Source organism: Spinacia oleracea, chromosome 6 (genome assembly GCF_020520425.1).
Source record: "Spinacia oleracea cultivar Varoflay chromosome 6, BTI_SOV_V1, whole genome shotgun sequence".
NCBI lineage: Eukaryota > Viridiplantae > Streptophyta > Magnoliopsida > Caryophyllales > Amaranthaceae > Spinacia > Spinacia oleracea.
Genome location: NC_079492.1, coordinates 135,677,775 through 135,696,238, shown reverse-complemented (window position 1 = coordinate 135,696,238; position 18,464 = coordinate 135,677,775). Strand labels below are relative to the sequence as shown.

Below are 18,464 nucleotides of genomic sequence, written 5' to 3'. Positions count from 1 at the left end.
ATTGACTCATGCATCAAAGTTAATTTTCACAATACCAGGGGATGGAGGTGTCAAAGCAACTTATGTGGTACGTGGAGACTTCGAAGAAGCATTATTATCAATGTTAACATCCATAATCAATCAAGTTGTGTACGCATATTCCATTATGTAAAGATCCTGAAAGCTTTAATGTACATTCCCACCAATGAGATCGGAGATTGTCTATAAATGCGAGCATTACTTATTTTCTAAATGCTCCAAATAGAAGTTATAAATTATTTAGCCGATAGCTTTTAATAAATGAAAATTGAACATGGGGTGAGTGCAGTCTTGTATGGTACGATTAGGGACGTACGCTTTTTTTTTGTTTTGACATGAGCTTAATTTTCATAAATAAAGAAAGTGTACATATTACAACTTACTAATGCTAAAACAACCTAAATTATTAGGGTCATTAAAACCCCTTACATAGTATACACACCGAACTACCGACAAAATATTAAAAACTGAAGGGGTAGCATGATCTTCATATATCGACCCTTGATTGTTGGCTTGTTGCCATGACTCTGTTTACCACGCCTTACATAGGTCAACTGACCGGAGTCATTTTTGCTATTAATTTCCTTATTGAAGATTGAATTGCAACGGGATTGATAAACATTGGGAGAAACCTCTGAAAACCTATGGAGCTTGGAAACCAAAGAAAAGAGCGAAAGAGAAGTAATACCCTGAGATGGTTGCAAACGACTTGTTATTTCCTCACAAGCCCAGAGAGTCACTAAAAGTAACTCGAAATGCATGCTATAAACCCCCGAAAGGGAAGCAACGATAAGATAAAAGTTTTTTGAAAGCAACGAGAATCAATCTCGTCGCTAACCTAAAATGAGAATTAACACTAGTTAACCTCATCAACCAACTGATATATGCGTTTTATATAGAGTTTTCACCCCCGTCCCTTAGTACTTTTATGTATCAAACGTGCTCTTAGGAGCCGTTTCTAGTACTAATGTGTGCTATTGAGTGTGCCTTGAGTTTCAGGTTTGATTATGAGAAATTGGTCGTTTTAGACCCGTTTCATTGTTGATCAAGGCCACTAGATGAGTCCGAGAAGTTCGGGACTTCCATCGTCGACTTTCGGGAGCCTTAGATGCTTATGGTTGAGCCCCGGGAGTTAGACTTGGCGATACGGGCGAGATACATTGAAGATTGCAAATCGCCCTGGAAGCCGAGGGCGAAATGCAACCATCGGGCGGAATTATAAGCAAGCCAAGTTCATCAACGCAACTCGCCCGATGCGGATCGGGCGGTCAATCTGGAGGCTTTGTGGAGATTTCGCAATCCGCCCGATCGGGCGGATTTTGGCCCGATCGGGCCGACTATCGAGTGATTCGCCCGATCGGGCGAAGCGTCGCCCGATCGGGCGACGCCAACCTCCAGCAGTTTTTCGCGTTTTTAATTCCGTTTTTAGGCCTTATTTTGGCAAAACTATATAAGCAAACTTGTTTTATTTTTTAGGGATATCTTATTTTCGAGCACTAAACCCTTAGTTTATTTTTCTAAGTTTTATTTCCTCTCTACATTAATTCAAACACTTAGTTCGATTTATAAAAAAACACAAGCTTTCAATTTCCATTGTTCGAGAATTAGGTATTGCTTCTTACTTTAATTTATTCTATTGCTTTGATCATGTTTTCCATTATGTTAATCGCTTTGTTATTAGTTATCATGAGTGAGTAGTTTAATTTCTAGGGTTTAGGGGATCCATGAATGCATGATTGGGATTATATGTGGACTTGATTATTTGATTGATTGATTATAATTTCTATAGCTTATTATTATTGCTCGTCAATTCTGTTCGGCCGGACTATTTTGATTTGAGTTTGATTAACCTTAGATTATGCGCAGAGAGGTATAAATCTGATGTTTTTGGTCTGTGGCTATTAGATGGGAATTATTTCTAGTACGTAGCGAGAGCCCGCTAGTTGTTCTATCCTAAGGAATTCATAAGATTCGAGAGATGCATGTTTTCCTAGTTATGATTGTTAATTAATTGTTATTGTCTGTTGTCCAATCCCGGTCTGCATTTGTGGTGAACCGCTGCCCTAGATTCCCTTAATATTGTTATATTCCAGTTTGATTATTTGCCTTAGCTTAATATACAAACCAATCCAATTCTTTGTTACCAGTAGTCTAGATTAGTTAATTAATAGTAGAAAGAACATTGTTTCCCTGTGGATACGATCCCTGCTTCCCTTGCTATATTTTTAGTTGGTGAACGTTAGGTTTATCTTTGATAGGAGTGCGATTTAGCCTGTCACCAACACACAACCAAGACTCTCAAACAATAAAACCCCTTCCAAACATACCTCCTTCCCCTGACACAAAAACATAACCATTACCTCCAAGGATCCTAAGTTCCTAACAGAGGAAATTGACTCCTTAAAACACAACATCACACCCTCTATGGACGGACGAAGGATACCAATTCTCATAACCTCCTTGTACCAAAGGAAAACTCTCCACTCTACAATTACAACAAACTTCCAACATTGTACATCCCACATAGGATGTCCAATTAAAACCGGCACTTTCGAAAACAAAAGCAAATTTCTACAAGCAACAACCTCATATGGGAAACTTTCGACATTAATGAAGAACAAACATACTACCCACAGGACACTAAACAACTTCAACATGACTAATTAACTAAGGGGAGACTAACTAATGATAAACCAAGCAACAAGAACCAGAGAGAGAAAAAGATGAAAGGAAAACACTTACAAGTCCCTCAAATTCAGCTACTTTGACACCAAAAACGGAAGCCCCAACCTAGCCTTTACCTTTACCTTTACCATCGATTCTCCTTTACCAGATACCTTCCGACGGTGGCGGCAAGATTGACTTTTGATGACTTATTGCTGAATTCCCCTTAATCAAGAACTGAAACCCTTCGATTTGAAGATCAACAAAATCCTCAATTTGAAACCTAACCCTAATCCAAGCTTTACCTTTACCGATGAGTGTCACAACCTCGAACACTACGCGGCTACGATTGGACAAGGCTTGGGAAATCAGATATGTGACAACACCTCTCCGATGAAACCCCAGTGAGTATATCAAACTTCCCCGACGAACCTGTCGTAGCCGATTAATCAGAAAACAAAAGATACTACTTACTACACTAACTCCGGTAAGAAGAGCGGCACACTAAAAGGAGGGAGAAGCGTTCGCCGGCGAAAACTTGGCTCTGTCTTTCTCTTCTCTCCCGTGAACCATCACTGAAAGAGTGGAGGTTACGATCTGTGGTTGGGAAGCTTGCGGCAGCCTTGAGATCCGGCCACCAGCGAGCCTGCGGCGGTGGCGGCTAGGGTTTTGGTTTTGGGGGTTTCTCTTTTGAGAGGAAAACTAGAGAGAGAAAGGGTCTGGTTTTTTTTAGGGACGTACGTAAGTTAAACCAAAATTGTATGTTTGGTAGGAGTATATTTTTTGAACATGAGAATACAAGCCTCCACGTTTATACGGAGTATTATTTTTAGAAGTATATATTTTTCTAACATCTTCTCTTAGTTTGTCGACTCGTTTTTTCAAATATTGGTCATACGCATGACTCACCATCTTTTTTTGCTCGTTGGTGTGACCAAACGAGAGAGATAGCAAGCACAAGTGCACAAGCACAACCACTTGCAAAATACGAACGTTAATCTTGTCTCAAAATGGACTACAAAGAAAAACAGAGAACGGGTACAAAATATGGGTTTGAGTGAAAAGATCTGCAAAACCCTGATCAGCTCTACAACACCGATTATTGGGAATGGCGTAGTACTAAAGACAGCTGTTTTTTTTTTTTTTTAATTAGTTACTGAGGCCATATCCTTGAATCAGAGGTCAATATTACAAGGCATAACGATACGCAAACAACGACTAATTAATCACATTATCTCATTTTAAATATACATTGTAAAACAAATATTAAAAAACAATTACATACCCAAAACATGTTACAGATTTTCACACAAGACTGCTGGAGAATTAAAGGTGAATAAATTGAGGAATTGTGCAGTTGAAAACGCAGAGAAAAACCACAACAGTAAAAAAAATCAGAAGAAGTTGCTGAATTGATCAGAGAAAGACTTGCGCAAATTGGAATATAGACCAAATAGTGAATATTGCCGAAGGTTCTCCACTTCATACCAAGAGTTAAGAACTGTATAATGCTTATCTGTACCAGAAAAGGCCAATTGTATGCCAAGGCTGCAATCCATTGAGCCACCTCGATTCTTGCAGTCATTCATTCTGATTGCACAATCCTGGTTGTTAAGGCACACAAACTTAGACTTGCCTTCACACGATGCACATCCATCCCTTTTCCAGAACAAATTTTCTAGTCGGCCTTGCTTAAATTCTAGAATCTGCTTCCACAAGAACAACATATGAGCTTCATAAAGAATAACAAGAACAGAAAAAGAAAAAGAACATGATTCCTGACATCATTACCAGAGTAAAACTAGTCACTATGAAGGAGCTATTTGCAACAAATGCAGGAGGAGATCTTGCAGCATATTTTGAGCCAGCAAAAGCCACCATATTCCCACCAGCTGAATCCTGAAAAATCAACATTCCATCGAATTTTAAAAAGCAATCATCAGGATAGTCCAATTCAGAAACAGAAATCTCATTCGACAAAAGGAATAGACGAGATCAAATTGACATAAAAACATTTTGCTCAACATTTGCACAACACCACAAAGTGGAGCAGCTCCTAGAGATAATACCATCACAGGAAGGCACTCAGAAGACAAGAATTATCAAACTACCAAGTCAAATATCAGTGAACCAAATCTTGTCCACGAAACAGCAGGCAAGAAAAACAGCAACCAAGTGAGATCACTAACAGGCCAGTTAGGACTAGGAGCACAATCATAAGGAAGACTAACATGTGTCAACCCTCACTATCAGATGTCTAGCAAGCTTATCTGATGGAGAATTGGAGATGGGAGAAGTTGAATTTAGTAATGAAATGGTCACCTGCATTTATGCTAAAGCCCAGACCTACAGATACCTCTGATTCTAATTCATCACATTTGTAGCCTATGTATTAGGAAGCTTGATGATGTACTTCGTATAAGCTATTTTGTGGAAGAAAAGTACCTTGTCATGGGCTGTATAGAAATTGAAGATTAGGATAAGGTTTGTCTTATTAAACAATCAAGTGTGGGAGCTACCAAATTCTAATTTAATATCAGCAAAAGGGGTTAACCAGGAATAAGGTGGTTATTTGACTATGCTAAGAGAAAGATGTGTATGAAACCCCAGAAAAGAGGTGGATGAGTCATGAAAATAAGTTATGGGAACGAAATAGAGTTACAAATATTAAGCAATGAAGCCTCTGGGAAAGGATTAATATGAATTTTTTTTGTTTCATAAAACATGGGAGGAGCTTTTGCAAAACCTCTCAAATACTACATCACAATATACAACTGAAACTTGTTTCCATCAGAAAAACACAGATCAGCCTCTTGTAGGCAAAACAAACCACATTCATTTTGCTGAAGCTTAAAAGTTTAGCATAAGGGAGATCAAATCACGAGGCTCTGTTAGTTACACCATAAAAATCATATGTCAAGACTCAATAGAAGTTCAAGATAAACTCGGAAATGTTCTAATGAGTTCCAAACTTCCAATAAGTTCAGGATAAGTTCCAATGAGAGCTACACAAGTTAATTCACAACTATAATAAGTTTCAACAAGTTCTGATAAGTTTCAATTAGTTCTGAAGTTCAGATGAGTTACTTTCAGATGAAAAGAACACGACCTTAGTTTCGTAAAATTGGCTTGTCTTTCTCAGAAAAGGAAATGCATTCAGTGAATTATGGAGCGAGTAACATGCAGCTCCAACAGATAAGATCCTAGTTGTAGCACCAATTGTCAATTTAAAACACCACACAGCTACGAATTTTATATAAAATATCCAACTTAGGCAACTGAGAGACTGGAACTCAACTTTCAGCTCCACATAAAATATGGTATTTAGTTCCTATTAGAGATTTGTGGCAGTAGGCCAATTGCAAAAAAGAAAATGTGTTGTGTACGCACTAAGTTCTCTTGATCCTAACAAAACAGTGAAGGTACTTAGTTCCTGTCAAAACAATTGGCGGCTGTAGGTTGACAACTCAAAGCAGATCAACAATCATTCTTAAATGTGCTAGCTCCTTCCATTTTCTGACCTCTAAGTCCTAGTCTTGGTTAAAGAATATGGCCACAAGTAAACTACAAAAAGCGCAAAGGAATTCCCAAAAGATGTTCCACTAAATAACAAAACATCTGATAAGCCAACAACATGCTTACTGGTGACAGGCTTGTGAATCCCTCTCAAGACACAGATTAAAGGTACACCGTACACGGCTAAAATAGCATTCCTTTTTGCAGTCAGTTCTCCTTCATAACCCAAAAGAACCAAATCTACGGTCAAAACTAAGATTTCCCTTCTAGCTTCTACATTAGGCAGCTGTTCTTGTGTACCCAGCACCTAAGTTAGCGTAGAAAGAAATTCATATTGTGTTACTGCATTAAAACAATACACAACCATCTAAAACAAAGTGTTATTCTGTCTCCACTCTCCACATTGAAAGCAATCATCGCAAATACTCATTCAAAAGCAGCTGTTAAAGCTAAGGCCTAAACTCTAGAGTATCATGAGAACCATCTTCATCTTTCTTCAATTTATCAGATTTCTTGTCTATCAGAGCTAGATCATGGACCACGAGAATGAGATATCTCAAGGCTGAGATGTTCTGAAATTCTGAGCTCAAAAGGCTGACAGGTTTAAGTTAGCGTACAGTGGATTGTAATTCATGGGGATGACTTCTCTATGCAACTTATGGATCAACGGAAGATCCAAACTACCAGAGGATCAGAGAATGTACTTATGTAGAGAAGATTTTGGATGACGAATCTTATAAAACATCTCAGAGATTTGTAATGACTCATACCAGACCTTGTGTTGACATATGCAAGAAGCTGCCCCAAGGGTGATTAAGGAAAACTGAAATTCAGTTAAAGAGATGCTGAGTTTGTTTGTATGATGTATATCATTTCTTGGGGAGAGAATCTAAGCCTCTCAAATGCTAAGAACAGTTGTAACCATAGATAAAAAATGCGGTATCGGTCACGGTCGCGGGATCGGTCGCGGAGTCTCGGTAACGGAAATGATGCGTTAGTCGCGGACCGTGTCGCGGTTGTCGCGTAGGAATTTGAAATCTAAAAATAAGCCCCATGTCAGCCCCATTCACTACCTACCCTAGTCCCCCTCCCCTAAACCGTACACGTGACATAATTAAAATGAATTCCTTTGTCTACCTTCTCTCTCCTCTCTTGTTTTAGATTTGAAAATGGAGTTCTCTACTCTATTTCAATGGAGTTTCTCCATTTCTTTCCTTTTTCCCTTTCTTTTTGTCGAAAACATGGGGAATTCGGCTGAAAACCGAGTAGATGTGAGGTTTATAACGTTTAATGCGGACAAAATTCGTTCGGATCGGTTGAACCGGTCGAGATCTCGCCGTTTTTAAAAACACCTTTACAACTCGGGATATCTCGTATCGCCAGCCTCCAAAACCTTGTTAACTCCGGCGATACGAGTTAACTCGGGCTAGTTTTTACACCATGGTTGTAACCATCCATAAAATAAAAAAAACCTCTTTTTTCTCTATTTCTCCATTTCCTCTGTTACTTGCATTCGCCAATCCAATTCATAACAATTTTGTCATGGAAAAGACTATATGGCTAGAAGTGATCCACTCTCAAGTTGATAGTACAGTCCGTATTCAATCTTGGATAATGGTATCCGTAATCCATATATCCTTGCTTAGCAAGTTAGCATTATCTAGCACGCTTTTAAACCAATGTTTAGAATCCTCAACTATCCAGAAACTCTCGTTCGGAATCCTTGAAGTATAGAATCCTTGAAAGACGTCGAGAGGATCCTTTGTTTATGAAATTGTAATAGAACTGAAGAGGTTATGAACTTTGCTATTATGGTTTCAAAAAGTCCTCTGCATGATTTGAGTCCCTCTCGATTCTAAAACCTAGAATAAAGAGATCAGATGTTCGGAACTAAACACGGCCACCAGAAAGACAGACGGAAATGAATCTAACAATGGCATTCCTTCCCATGGTCATATCTAAAGTTGCAGGAGAACAACTATCTTGGAAACAATATTTATAAAGAAGCATTTTCAAATCCATTATCCTTGCTGTTACAACATCTCAGCTTAAAGAAATTTTGAATTTGGGGATAGATATGCATGTTCGCCGTTCTTAAAAATCCTAGAAAGAGTTGTGAAAGAACTAAAGTATCTCCAGAAAGTTTTTTTAGTTCGTATAAAATTTTGACTGACCACTTAAAGGAACGGTAAGGGTGGCATCCTACTTTGCGAGACTTTCTCTAATCTGATTATTTTCATACACCAGTTTTAGAGTCTTCTACCAAACTATTTTACTATTACAGCAAGATTATAGAAGGAACCTAGAAATACATTTCGATGAAAGAATTATTGAACAATCTGTAAAACATGGTCATAACCCACTCTAATAAAAAATTAAGCGTCTCAGGAACTGAAAGAGCAGCATAATTAGGGAATCACCCCATTGAACAAAAAATGCTTAACTTCAAGGAGAAAAGGGGAATGAGCCCAGCTACCCATGCAATTTTACAACAATCACAAATCAATGCAACATTCGCAGGAATGCTTCCGTTGCTACTATTTATGGCTTGTCAGCTAGTCCTCTATCGTACTTTAACAGAATTTTGGGCAATTCTTTAGTCTCGAAGATAAAGCACTTATTTATTTCAATTTGTTTGGTATAAAACTTACAAGTTGCCATGCATATCTTCCATGCATTCAAATTACACAAATTGTGTGGCTTTCAAAGTTTCAACCAAATACCGGGCACAATTCAAAACAAAAATAGTTGATGTCTTCTATTAAACACAAGTAAAGATTAGATGAATTTTAGGCAGCTCTTTATCATCATATATTAGGCGTCCAAGCATCAATTCATTCTTATCTTCCAAACATCATAATCCACCAAAAAACTAAGGCAACGACAGTGGTCTACAATTCTACAGTCTACAATGAGTCAGCACACCCAAGCAAGCCAAGCTTAGTGGAGAGGAAAGAAACGGACATAACTCACAACCATTTCTCATGGACAAAACAATACTTGAGGGAAGAACAACTGCTGCAGTCTAGACTCTATAAAGTACATGCTTGAATGAGAGCTATTGTAATGGTCGTTGCTTCAATGGAAAGGGTGGACAAACGAGCACCTGATTGTGAGGTTTGGCTGCGTAATGTTCTTACCAAGTGTTAGGAAAGGAGTTACCCAAAAGCTGACAAATACTCCAGATATTCTAGTTACAGGCTCGCAGAGTCGCAGGTGACAAGATCACACAACAGAACGGCCATTGCCTACATAAACCTATTGATCTGTGACAAATGTATAGGTGGGAGCCTAAATCCACAGCTAAGAACTCTTTGGAAGACTTGCAGAGTCTTAGTACCATACAAATCGCAATAAGTGGCTATTAAACAATGGCAAGATTAGAACACTAAGATCTAATATGTAAGTTTGCAGGTCCTTATACCACCTCAAACTGGGACAACTGATGCCCATTTCACTAAGCAGAATCTTCAAACACATCAAAACAAGGGATATTGGAGGGAGTGGGGGGCCCGGGGGTTGATCATTTGAAGTTCATCAGCATGAAAGATGACTAAGCTTTAAATATTTCGTAATAGTAGTGAACGCCAAGTTAATAAGGACTTTTAAGACCTTGTTTTTTCACCATATAAAGGCCAAAAGGTTCAACAAGAAAAATTAGTGTAGATCTGTCCAAATAAGGGACACTTAACTCAACTAAGTTCATATTAGGGAATAAAGGTGCAAAATACAAGGCCTGACTCTAGCCACAACACCATGGTAATGTCTTTTATTGACCAAATAAGTGATCATGTCAACAAAAAACCTAGTTTTACCCAACTTAAGGCACCCTGGTCCAGCAGAAGAACCCCCAATCTGCTTCAAAACCTATGACCTGTGAACATTCAACAATCGAAAGGACCCTAAAGCATCAACTGTAGAAAGGAAGAACGGGGAATCTTCTCACATCTAACAACAGCTCTCACTCACTTCAAACTTTCCGTATCACCATCCTCCAATGGAACACCAGAAACTTAGGGGAATGCTTTCAACATTACAAGGCTCTAGAAACACTAAGCACATTAACGATATGAAGCTTAATTTCTGATGCATCACCGACTACGGCATTAAGTAAGCTAAGAGATGCTTCCAAGGATTTTATCAAGTTAGCGGCACAGCCGGCACTGCCAAATTGCCAATAAATACAATGTGCCCAATAGCAAAGATGACAATAGGATCAAACAGCAGGGATTTAAAGGCATACTATCCGACAATATTTCTTTCAGTTGAAATGTTTATCATGAATCCGACTAGTTGTACACCACGGGGTTAAATTTGCTACAGCCCAATGGGACGCCTTTCAGCAGCATTTTGCTTCTTAATTATAAAATACACATCAATAGCTTGTTCTTTGTTAAGAAAAACAAAAGGAGTAAGTAAAAACCACGGCAACCAATACAATAAACTAACCCAATAGAGAACTTAGAGCATGCTTGGTTATCGGTATATAAGGCCAGGAAACGGAATCTTAAAATGAATTCAATTACTTTATGTTTAGTGAGATAGAAACAGTATTCCATTCTAAATTCTGTCACCGGAGAATAGCCCATTCTCCTAATTTGTTACCCTAGTTTTAGATTACTTTCCTAATGCATTCATTATCTCCCTCTCTACAGTCTCATGGCCCACATTCTTCTCTCCTATAACATCATCATCTCAATCCTTAAATTCTGATTTTGTTAATGTGTCACTATACAATTTGAACTACAAAACGTAAATGTTGAAGACAAGTGATTCATTCCTCTGGTTGAACCAAACAATCGCCACCACTAACACCGACTAATACCACTTACTCTTTTCATCTGTTTCTGTTTCATTTTGTTTCCAACACTCTGAATCAAGCGCCTCCTTAATCTCCAATTACACCACATATCACATAGAAAACCCACCAAAGCTATAACCTTTTCCTTGAAACTACATATATACAAGCAATTCAACAATTACTTCAAGGTCAAATGCACTTCAACGAACAATCTCATTTTCAAATGAAATTGAAATCTATTAAATCAATCACTATGATCCGATCTCATCATAAAATGAACACAATCATACAACATGAACACCCAATAATTCGACAAGCACTAAAAATCAGCCCAATTTCAACAAATTCAATAAATAAAAACCGAGAATAAAAACCCTAATTCAAAAATCAGAGAGAAGAGTAACATACCGGAGAGAAGGAAGATGAATTGATAGTGAGGAGAGAGATCTCGTCAACCTTAGGCCGAAAAAGCGCGAGTTGCGAGTTAGAGGAGGAGAGAGAAAGGCGATGGTCGCAAGGTGAGAGCTGAACCGAAGCATTATTGTTGAAGAAGAAAGACGACCTGGATGAGAACGCAATTCCGAATGTGAACCCATCGTCGCGCTGCACTGTAGTGTCGCGGCAAGGGGTGTAGACATGGTTGTTGTCGTCTCCTTGAACTGGTGCTAAGATCGAGATTGCTGTTATGGCGAGTATGAGGATGGTGGGAGTCCACCTTGAAGGTCCTCCCATGGCGAAAGAAGGTTCTGGAATGTGTAGTTTTTGTAGGAGAGAGAAAGTGATTAGGGAGTGAGAAGCGGTGGTTTTGGTTTTAGTTCCGGTGAGAAGGTGGTGGTGGAGGTGGTAATTACGTGGTATTGGAGACTTTGGAGTTTGGACAGTTGGATTTTCAAGTTTGAACTTCTCAAAGTTGGAAAGAAAAAGAAAATTTGCTCAACTATTTCAAATTTGGAACCATTTCCCATGAATAATTACTTGAATAAAGTATTACTGAATATTACACTGGTAACAAATGAAAAAAAAAAGGATCATATAGATTTTGTATGGTTTTTCTCATTAAGTTTTTTTTATAATATTTACGGCGTATAATTTTATAATTACTTTTTTCACTTGATATTTTTTTGGTTTAATATTTGGTGATTTTAGTAAATATCTAGCGTTTAAATTATTTCCCTTTTAATTGTGCTCTGTAATATAAAATATTTTAAGCGGTCATTCGATATCAATGTCGGTTTCCAGTTTTTGGTTTTTTTGATTTTGTAAACCATATGATTTAGATTGAATCATGAACAAAAAGATAATCTTACTTAGTAATAATGTTGATTTTGAAAACTGGCAACAAAAAACTGAAAAGTACGAGCCCGTTCGGTATCATTTTTGTTTCCAGTTTTTTGTTTTTTACAAAACTAAAAACCAAAATATGAAAACAACAAAAAGTAGTTTCCTGTTTTTTGTTGTCAGTTTTCAAAATCAACCCGATTACTATAATTAGGATTATTTTTTAGTTCATTATTCAATTTAAATCATATTTAAAAAATATAATATAAAATATTAAAAATATTAAAAAATTTCCTTTAATATATTGTAAATATTACTTTATATACAAAGTATTTTATTTTATCTTCAAAAAAAGGCCTTAAACATTTGGGTTTTATATACTTATTTTTTTTTCTTTTTAACCATATTTTATAGAAAAAAATAAAAAAGTGTAAAAATTGGTCTACAACTGGTCTAAGCCGGCCCGGTTCGGATTTTGGTCCTACTTTTCCGGTGTAATCCAAACATAACTGGTCTGTTCTCCGGATCTTGAATTATCAAAATTTCGATCTTCGGTCCAGTCGGGTCGGTCCGGTCCGATGAACACCCTTAACTACTGCCCTCTTGTCGGGTCGAACCTTTGTGCCTAAGTCTAATTTCACTCAATTTAACATATTTTGTCATATCGGACCAGGTCATATCATACCTTGATGTGCTTTTTCCTCAAAAATACCATCCCGAGCAGAGCCCACTACTTCGTATTTGTGCAGGGGCTAATTTAACTCAATTTAACATGTTTTATCATCGGGCCAGGTCATATCATACCTTGACGTGCTTTTCCTTAAAAATATCATCCCGAGCCCAGTCCACTACTCCGTATTTGTGCAGGGTCGTGTTTTTTTCGTATGGGGCGTGCCGTGCCAGCCCAGTGCCAGCAGTGAGTCATTCTGTTTTTTGGAAGCCAAAGTCGTCACTCGTCACTCTCCACTACGGACTACAGCTCTAGTTTCAGTTTGTTCTGGAATTGATAAAACTCCACGATGATGACGACCAGAATGAAGTCACGGGAACCTGTAACTTTCAAAACGTCATTTTCTCACCGTTCATTCTCTCTCATCATTTCTTTTGTCCTGGAGTACTCCGTAATACCATAAAACTCGTACTCCATATTGTAATTTCTAGAAATTGGAAAAATGGAGGGGGAATTGCAATCTTTTGAGTTGAATACAGCAGCCAAAATCCCTTCAATTGGGCTGGGCACTTACGCAACTCCTCCACAAATTGTTGCTGCTGCCGTCAAGGTTTTATTTTCTCCCTCCTCCTCTATTACCCCTTTGTTAATTACTTCAGTATTCTTGATTTTTTGTGCGATTAATCTATCTATAACTCGTTGAGTATCTTCGGTTTATGTTACTATTCCTTTTTAATTAATCGGTTATTTTTATTTTTTTTTGCCGAATCATTGAATATTGTTAATTTCAATGAGGTCGAGATGATCAAGTTACCGAATTTGGTTAATTATTGTCTTTTTTAGATGTTCTTATGCAAGGAAAGCGAGGGCAGCCGAGTTGATCTCCTTGATTGTTCTATAAAACAGATAAGGGGGAAAGGGAAAGGGTAAGGTTAACTATTACCATTATTGGTTGTTTGGTAATTCGTATAACTTAGGAAAGGAATCAGAAGTATCAAATTGGGATTGAGGAGAGCAACAATTTTGCTACCAGTAGTTTTTACACATAGGGTTGAGATTTGGGAAAGGTAACAAATGGTGGTAGGTTACTCCCAACTTACCCTTATGGAATGGACTGTGTTATCACAACTCTTGGACTGATTATTAGGTCATGAAAATAGTTAATTGATTCCACTTCCGTCACTTAAAAACTCTGTACCAAAAATGTTCTAAATGTGGATTTTCTTTTCTAGCCTTTGGTGCAGTAATTTGAAGTCTGAGTTGCAAAGAGGCTAAATAAAAGGGTTTGCAATATAGATTACTTGGATGGGATCATTGTAGGAACTAGGATGTTAGTTGGGCATTGGAAATGGATAGTTGTGCAACTTATGGCCTAAGCCATGATCTTTTCACCAGGGGGAAAAAAGTTTGAAGTCGAATAACTTCATATAAGGACAAACAGGTTCTTATAAGGTTAAAGAGCTTAATTCAAATCTTTAAATTAAGTCCTGAAAGTTCTAAGGAAGGTCAAGAAGTTCAGACAACTGCCTAAATTTAGGAGATTTAGGTAGTATAGTCCTAGCATAGTCGTTTGTGAGGCATAGCGGCATATATAAGTGGTGATAGTGTGATACATTCTTCATATCTTTGAGTAGCATGGATGAGAGTCCCTTTCGGCTGAACAGTACAATCACAAATTCACTCATCTTTAGTCCTTTTATTTTTGTAGCTCCCTCCAAATTGCTTTTTCTTGCTTGCTTGTAAGATTGATGGTGGACTTGACAGGATGGAGGCAATAAAGATTCCGAGTTATTTTATCAGGTTATGCTTATTGCTAAACCCCATGTGTTGATTTACTTGATTCCATACCATTTTACACGGTTATTAATTCCCTACAAGCAGCCTAATCACTTTTCGGGGAAATTTAGTGAGCCGGTGAGCCCATAAAATTAGAAAGAAAGGCCAACTAACCAACTAAAGTGCACTGTGCACATTCTCGGTTTGGAAAATGTAAGCTAAGTAGCTAACAGGCTTTTAGGTGGGAACTATGGTAGTTAGAGACTTAGAGCAGTATTTTAACCTTTCTCTCAAGTATTAGAAGAGCCTTCTCAGTTTTTCTTGGTAGAGTACTCCGTACAATGTGCACGATATATGTACTAGTAATCCAACTATAATAATGTGTATTTTATTACAGCTTCAGAGCTTCTTATGGTGATTAAGTACGAAAGCAATTTTTAGTGTAATTGCTGGAAGCTCACTTTTATTTCCTGATGCAGTTGGGTTATCGGCACATTGATTGTGCGCATATCTATGGAAATGAGAAGCAGGTAATGAACTAATGACAAAACTTAAGGATCCACCTTTCTCATTATAGTGTCTTCTGTTTTTAGTTTTCTTAGAAAATACTTTTCTATAGTATCTTAAAGTTCTACTCCAGTTGACTTAATTTTTTTACCAATCTTGTTGACATGATTGTGTTTTTCTTGATTACTAGATAGGAGTTGTTTTGAAGGAGTTGTTTGAAGATGGCATAGTGAAGCGAGAAGAATTATTTATCACCTCCAAACTCTAGTGAGTATTTAAAGGATTGCTTTGACTGTAATCTCATATTCAAGGGACTAGTTTTATCTATGTTGTAGAAATTGAGAAGATGACTGTGGTTAACAGGAAGGATGAGCAATTTATCACTTTGTTAATGTTCATGTGCAGTAACTTTGATCATGATCCAGAAGATGTTCCCAAGGCACTTGATAGAACTTTGAGTGACCTTCAACTTGACTACGTGGACCTATATCTTGTATGTGACTTGTTTTAATCAAGAAAATACATCAGTGTTTTTTTTATCCGTCTTTTCTGATTTCTGATTTTTATTCTTTTTCCTGGATATGATTGTTTTATGAAAGATCCACTGGCCAGTAAAGGAGAAAAAAGGATTGAGTGGTGATAATCCTGAGAGATATCTTCCCACAGACATACCTAGTACATGGAAAGCAATGGAGGCACTTTGTGATTCAGGTAGGGTTCGAGCAATAGGAGTTAGCAATTTCTCTGTGAAGAAACTAGAAGACCTTCTGAAAGTTGCTCGTGTTCCTCCTGCTGTAAACCAAGTGGAATGTCATCCTATGTGGCAACAAGCAAAGCTGCATGAATTTTGTAGATCAAACAACATTCATCTATCTGTAAGTTCCATTTGATGTCTATTTGAAAGGATTAAACATATGATATGCCTTATTATTGGAAACACGGATGACCCTTTGGAGCTGATTTATTTGTGTGTCCCTTTTGCACGTTTGCTTTAAAAACTAAATAGATTGTTTACTAAACGTGATGTTCCACAGGGATATTCACCATTGGGTTCCCAATCTTCTGAAGCAAACAAAACACGGCTTCTTGCCGATCCTATTCTCAACATGGTTGCAGAGGAACTAGGAAAATCTGCTGCACAAGTAACTCTTCGTTGGGGGATTCAAATGGGGCATAGTGTGTTGCCTAAAACCTCAAATGAAACAAGGTTGAAGGAGAATTTGGATGTTTTTAACTGGTCAATACCAGCAAATTTACTCGCCAAAATTTCTGAGATTAAGCAGGCAAGTATTCATTATAATTCTTTCTGCTTCCTCGTGTTGTCTTTCGATATGGTCTACAGTATTTTAGATATTGAATTCATTTTTCATCATATTGGAAATGATTGTGCTCGAGTCTATTGAATTGGATGAATGCATCTGCATGGTTTAAATATATTGGGTGTCTTTTTCACTTCATGCATGTTTAATTTAATTCGAATTTGTTTCACTGGTGCAGGAAAAGTTGGTTAAAGGCAAAGATTTGGTGCACGAGGCATCTGCTGGGTATAAAACTCTTGAAGAATTATGGGATGAGCAAGTCTAAGCTCTAATTTAAAAAGTATTTCATGGATTTTATTTCGCTCAATAGTCTCTCTCTAATATTGTACTCTGAAAATAAACTGTCTCATTTTTATACTCCTAGTATTTTAATGTTCTGTACTACTAACATACAAGTACCTGAGTATAAAATTTGAGATTAATAATCAAGAAAGGGCATAATATCAGGTTATCTTAATCAGATCTGGGTTTTGTGTTCTTTTTGAGGATGTTTTCTGATGTTCTTTGTTGCTTTTGCTGGTTTATTGTCTCCGCCTTCCCGGTGCAAGTATAAATCACTGAAGGAGGACATTAGTTCTGTTTCACAAAATAAATAAGTTCCAAATTGACCAACTACAGTTCCATCATACGGTGCCTAAGTGGGATCATTTGTGAACAAGTATATCATCACCAAGTTGTTCATTTTGTTGTACTGCACTTTCTCTACAGAGATTTCTTAGCAACCATCTTTCGGGTGAAAAATAAAATAAAAACAGAGTTCTCAAAAAATACATTTGTAAAGTTCTCAAATGTTAACATTCAGAATTTCTGACTTGCTCATCCCATGGTTCTTCAAGAGTCTTGTACCCAGCAGATGCCTCGTGCACCAAGTACACCGCTTTCTCAATTTTTTCCTGCTAATGACATGAGCATTAGCAGTGATGGTGGTGACATGAGCACCACTACAAAACAAAATTTTGGAGAAACAAATGCCGATGCAGAAAATGTAGAAGAAAATATTTTGAAGTTTGCCAATGGACAAGAGCATTCGGGATGGTCGGTGACATGAGCATCAGTGGGATAGTTGATAACATGAATACCAACGAGAAGATTATCAAAATTAATAAAAGGTATTGAGAAGATGGAGGTTGGTAACACGAGTGCCAACATTAATGGAACTCAAGCGTTCATGTCTGTTGGTGGTTGATGACAAGTGCATCAACGAGATTTTCGAAAAATAAACATTTTGGAGTACAAGATTTTTCAAGATGAAGGGACGAGCGTTGAAATATTAATCTAGACAAATCTAGATAATATTATTGTAAAAATCTAGTAGTGAAATGTATTAATGTAGAACAATCTAGAAATATATAATAGTAAATTATAATCTAGAATTATCCTAATAAAAATCTAGATAAATGACAAGTGTAGAAATATCTAAAAACTAGAATACAACCACTATAAATATGATGTATGTGCATGAGTTGAGAGGTGAGCCTATCAAAAGAGCTTCCACAAAATATGAGGGGAACAGAGCGGAGGCCGTTAAAAACAAGGTTTAACTTGTTGGTAATGAATGTCAATAATGCCATTAGTTCCAATTTCGTGTTCTTTTATTTCTTTATTATTTTATGATATTGGTAGTCCTATTTCTCAACAATTGCTTTCTTACTTCAACCTCTCTTTACCTCAATCTCCTCTTCCAATTATTTAGTGTCAATCAATTTATTTTTCTCCTTATTATCATATATACATTTTATACTATTTTATAAGGGGTTACTTTTTGACCATTATTATATTTCCATAAAATGATTAAATTTGAGAAAAACAAGCAAAAAATCGTCATATAAGGGTCATATATAAGTAGTCGTAGATAAAAATATATAGGCTAATGAAAAACGGGTTTGAATTTTGTCTATTTACATTTGCATACCCT

At 37.2% G+C, this 18,464-nt stretch overlaps 2 protein-coding genes across 2 annotated transcripts; one reads left to right on the top strand and one right to left on the bottom strand.

Annotated features, from left to right (window-relative positions):
- Positions 1-3,886: 3,886 nt before the first annotated feature.
- LOC110794790 (uncharacterized) lies at positions 3,887-11,941 on the bottom strand. The gene is made up of 3 exons (XM_021999753.2): positions 11,408-11,941; positions 4,474-4,581; positions 3,887-4,388 (listed from the first exon to the last, which is right to left on the bottom strand). Exons 1-3 carry the CDS (start codon positions 11,729-11,731, stop codon positions 4,077-4,079), a joined length of 744 nt encoding a protein of 247 aa, XP_021855445.1. The 5' UTR covers positions 11,732-11,941; the 3' UTR covers positions 3,887-4,076.
- Positions 11,942-13,307: 1,366 nt separating this feature from the next.
- On the top strand, positions 13,308-17,009 carry LOC110794792 (NADPH-dependent aldo-keto reductase, chloroplastic). The gene is made up of 7 exons (XM_021999754.2): positions 13,308-13,557; positions 15,203-15,253; positions 15,421-15,497; positions 15,636-15,723; positions 15,830-16,105; positions 16,265-16,513; positions 16,728-17,009. The coding sequence occupies exons 1-7, from the start codon at positions 13,450-13,452 to the stop codon at positions 16,812-16,814; spliced, it is 936 nt and encodes a 311-aa protein (XP_021855446.1). The 5' UTR covers positions 13,308-13,449; the 3' UTR covers positions 16,815-17,009.
- Positions 17,010-18,464: the final 1,455 nt, after the last annotated feature.

Bases quoted from the DNA above. Each gene is read 5' to 3' on its own strand.
- LOC110794790 (XM_021999753.2), bottom strand. From the start codon at position 11,731: ATGGGAGGACCTTCAAGGTGGACTCCCACCATCCTCATACTCGCCATA. The intron at 4,582-11,407 runs GTATGTTACTCT...TTGATTTTTCAG, and splicing joins ATTCATCTTCCTTCTCTCCG to GATTCAGCTGGTGGGAATAT. The intron at 4,389-4,473 runs GTAATGATGTCA...TTGTGGAAGCAG, and splicing joins TAGTGACTAGTTTTACTCTG to ATTCTAGAATTTAAGCAAGG.
- LOC110794792 (XM_021999754.2), top strand. From the start codon at position 13,450: ATGGAGGGGGAATTGCAATCTTTTGAGTTGAATACAGCAGCCAAAATC. The intron at 15,724-15,829 runs GTATGTGACTTG...GTTTTATGAAAG, and splicing joins ACTACGTGGACCTATATCTT to ATCCACTGGCCAGTAAAGGA. The intron at 16,514-16,727 runs GCAAGTATTCAT...TCACTGGTGCAG, and splicing joins AAATTTCTGAGATTAAGCAG to GAAAAGTTGGTTAAAGGCAA.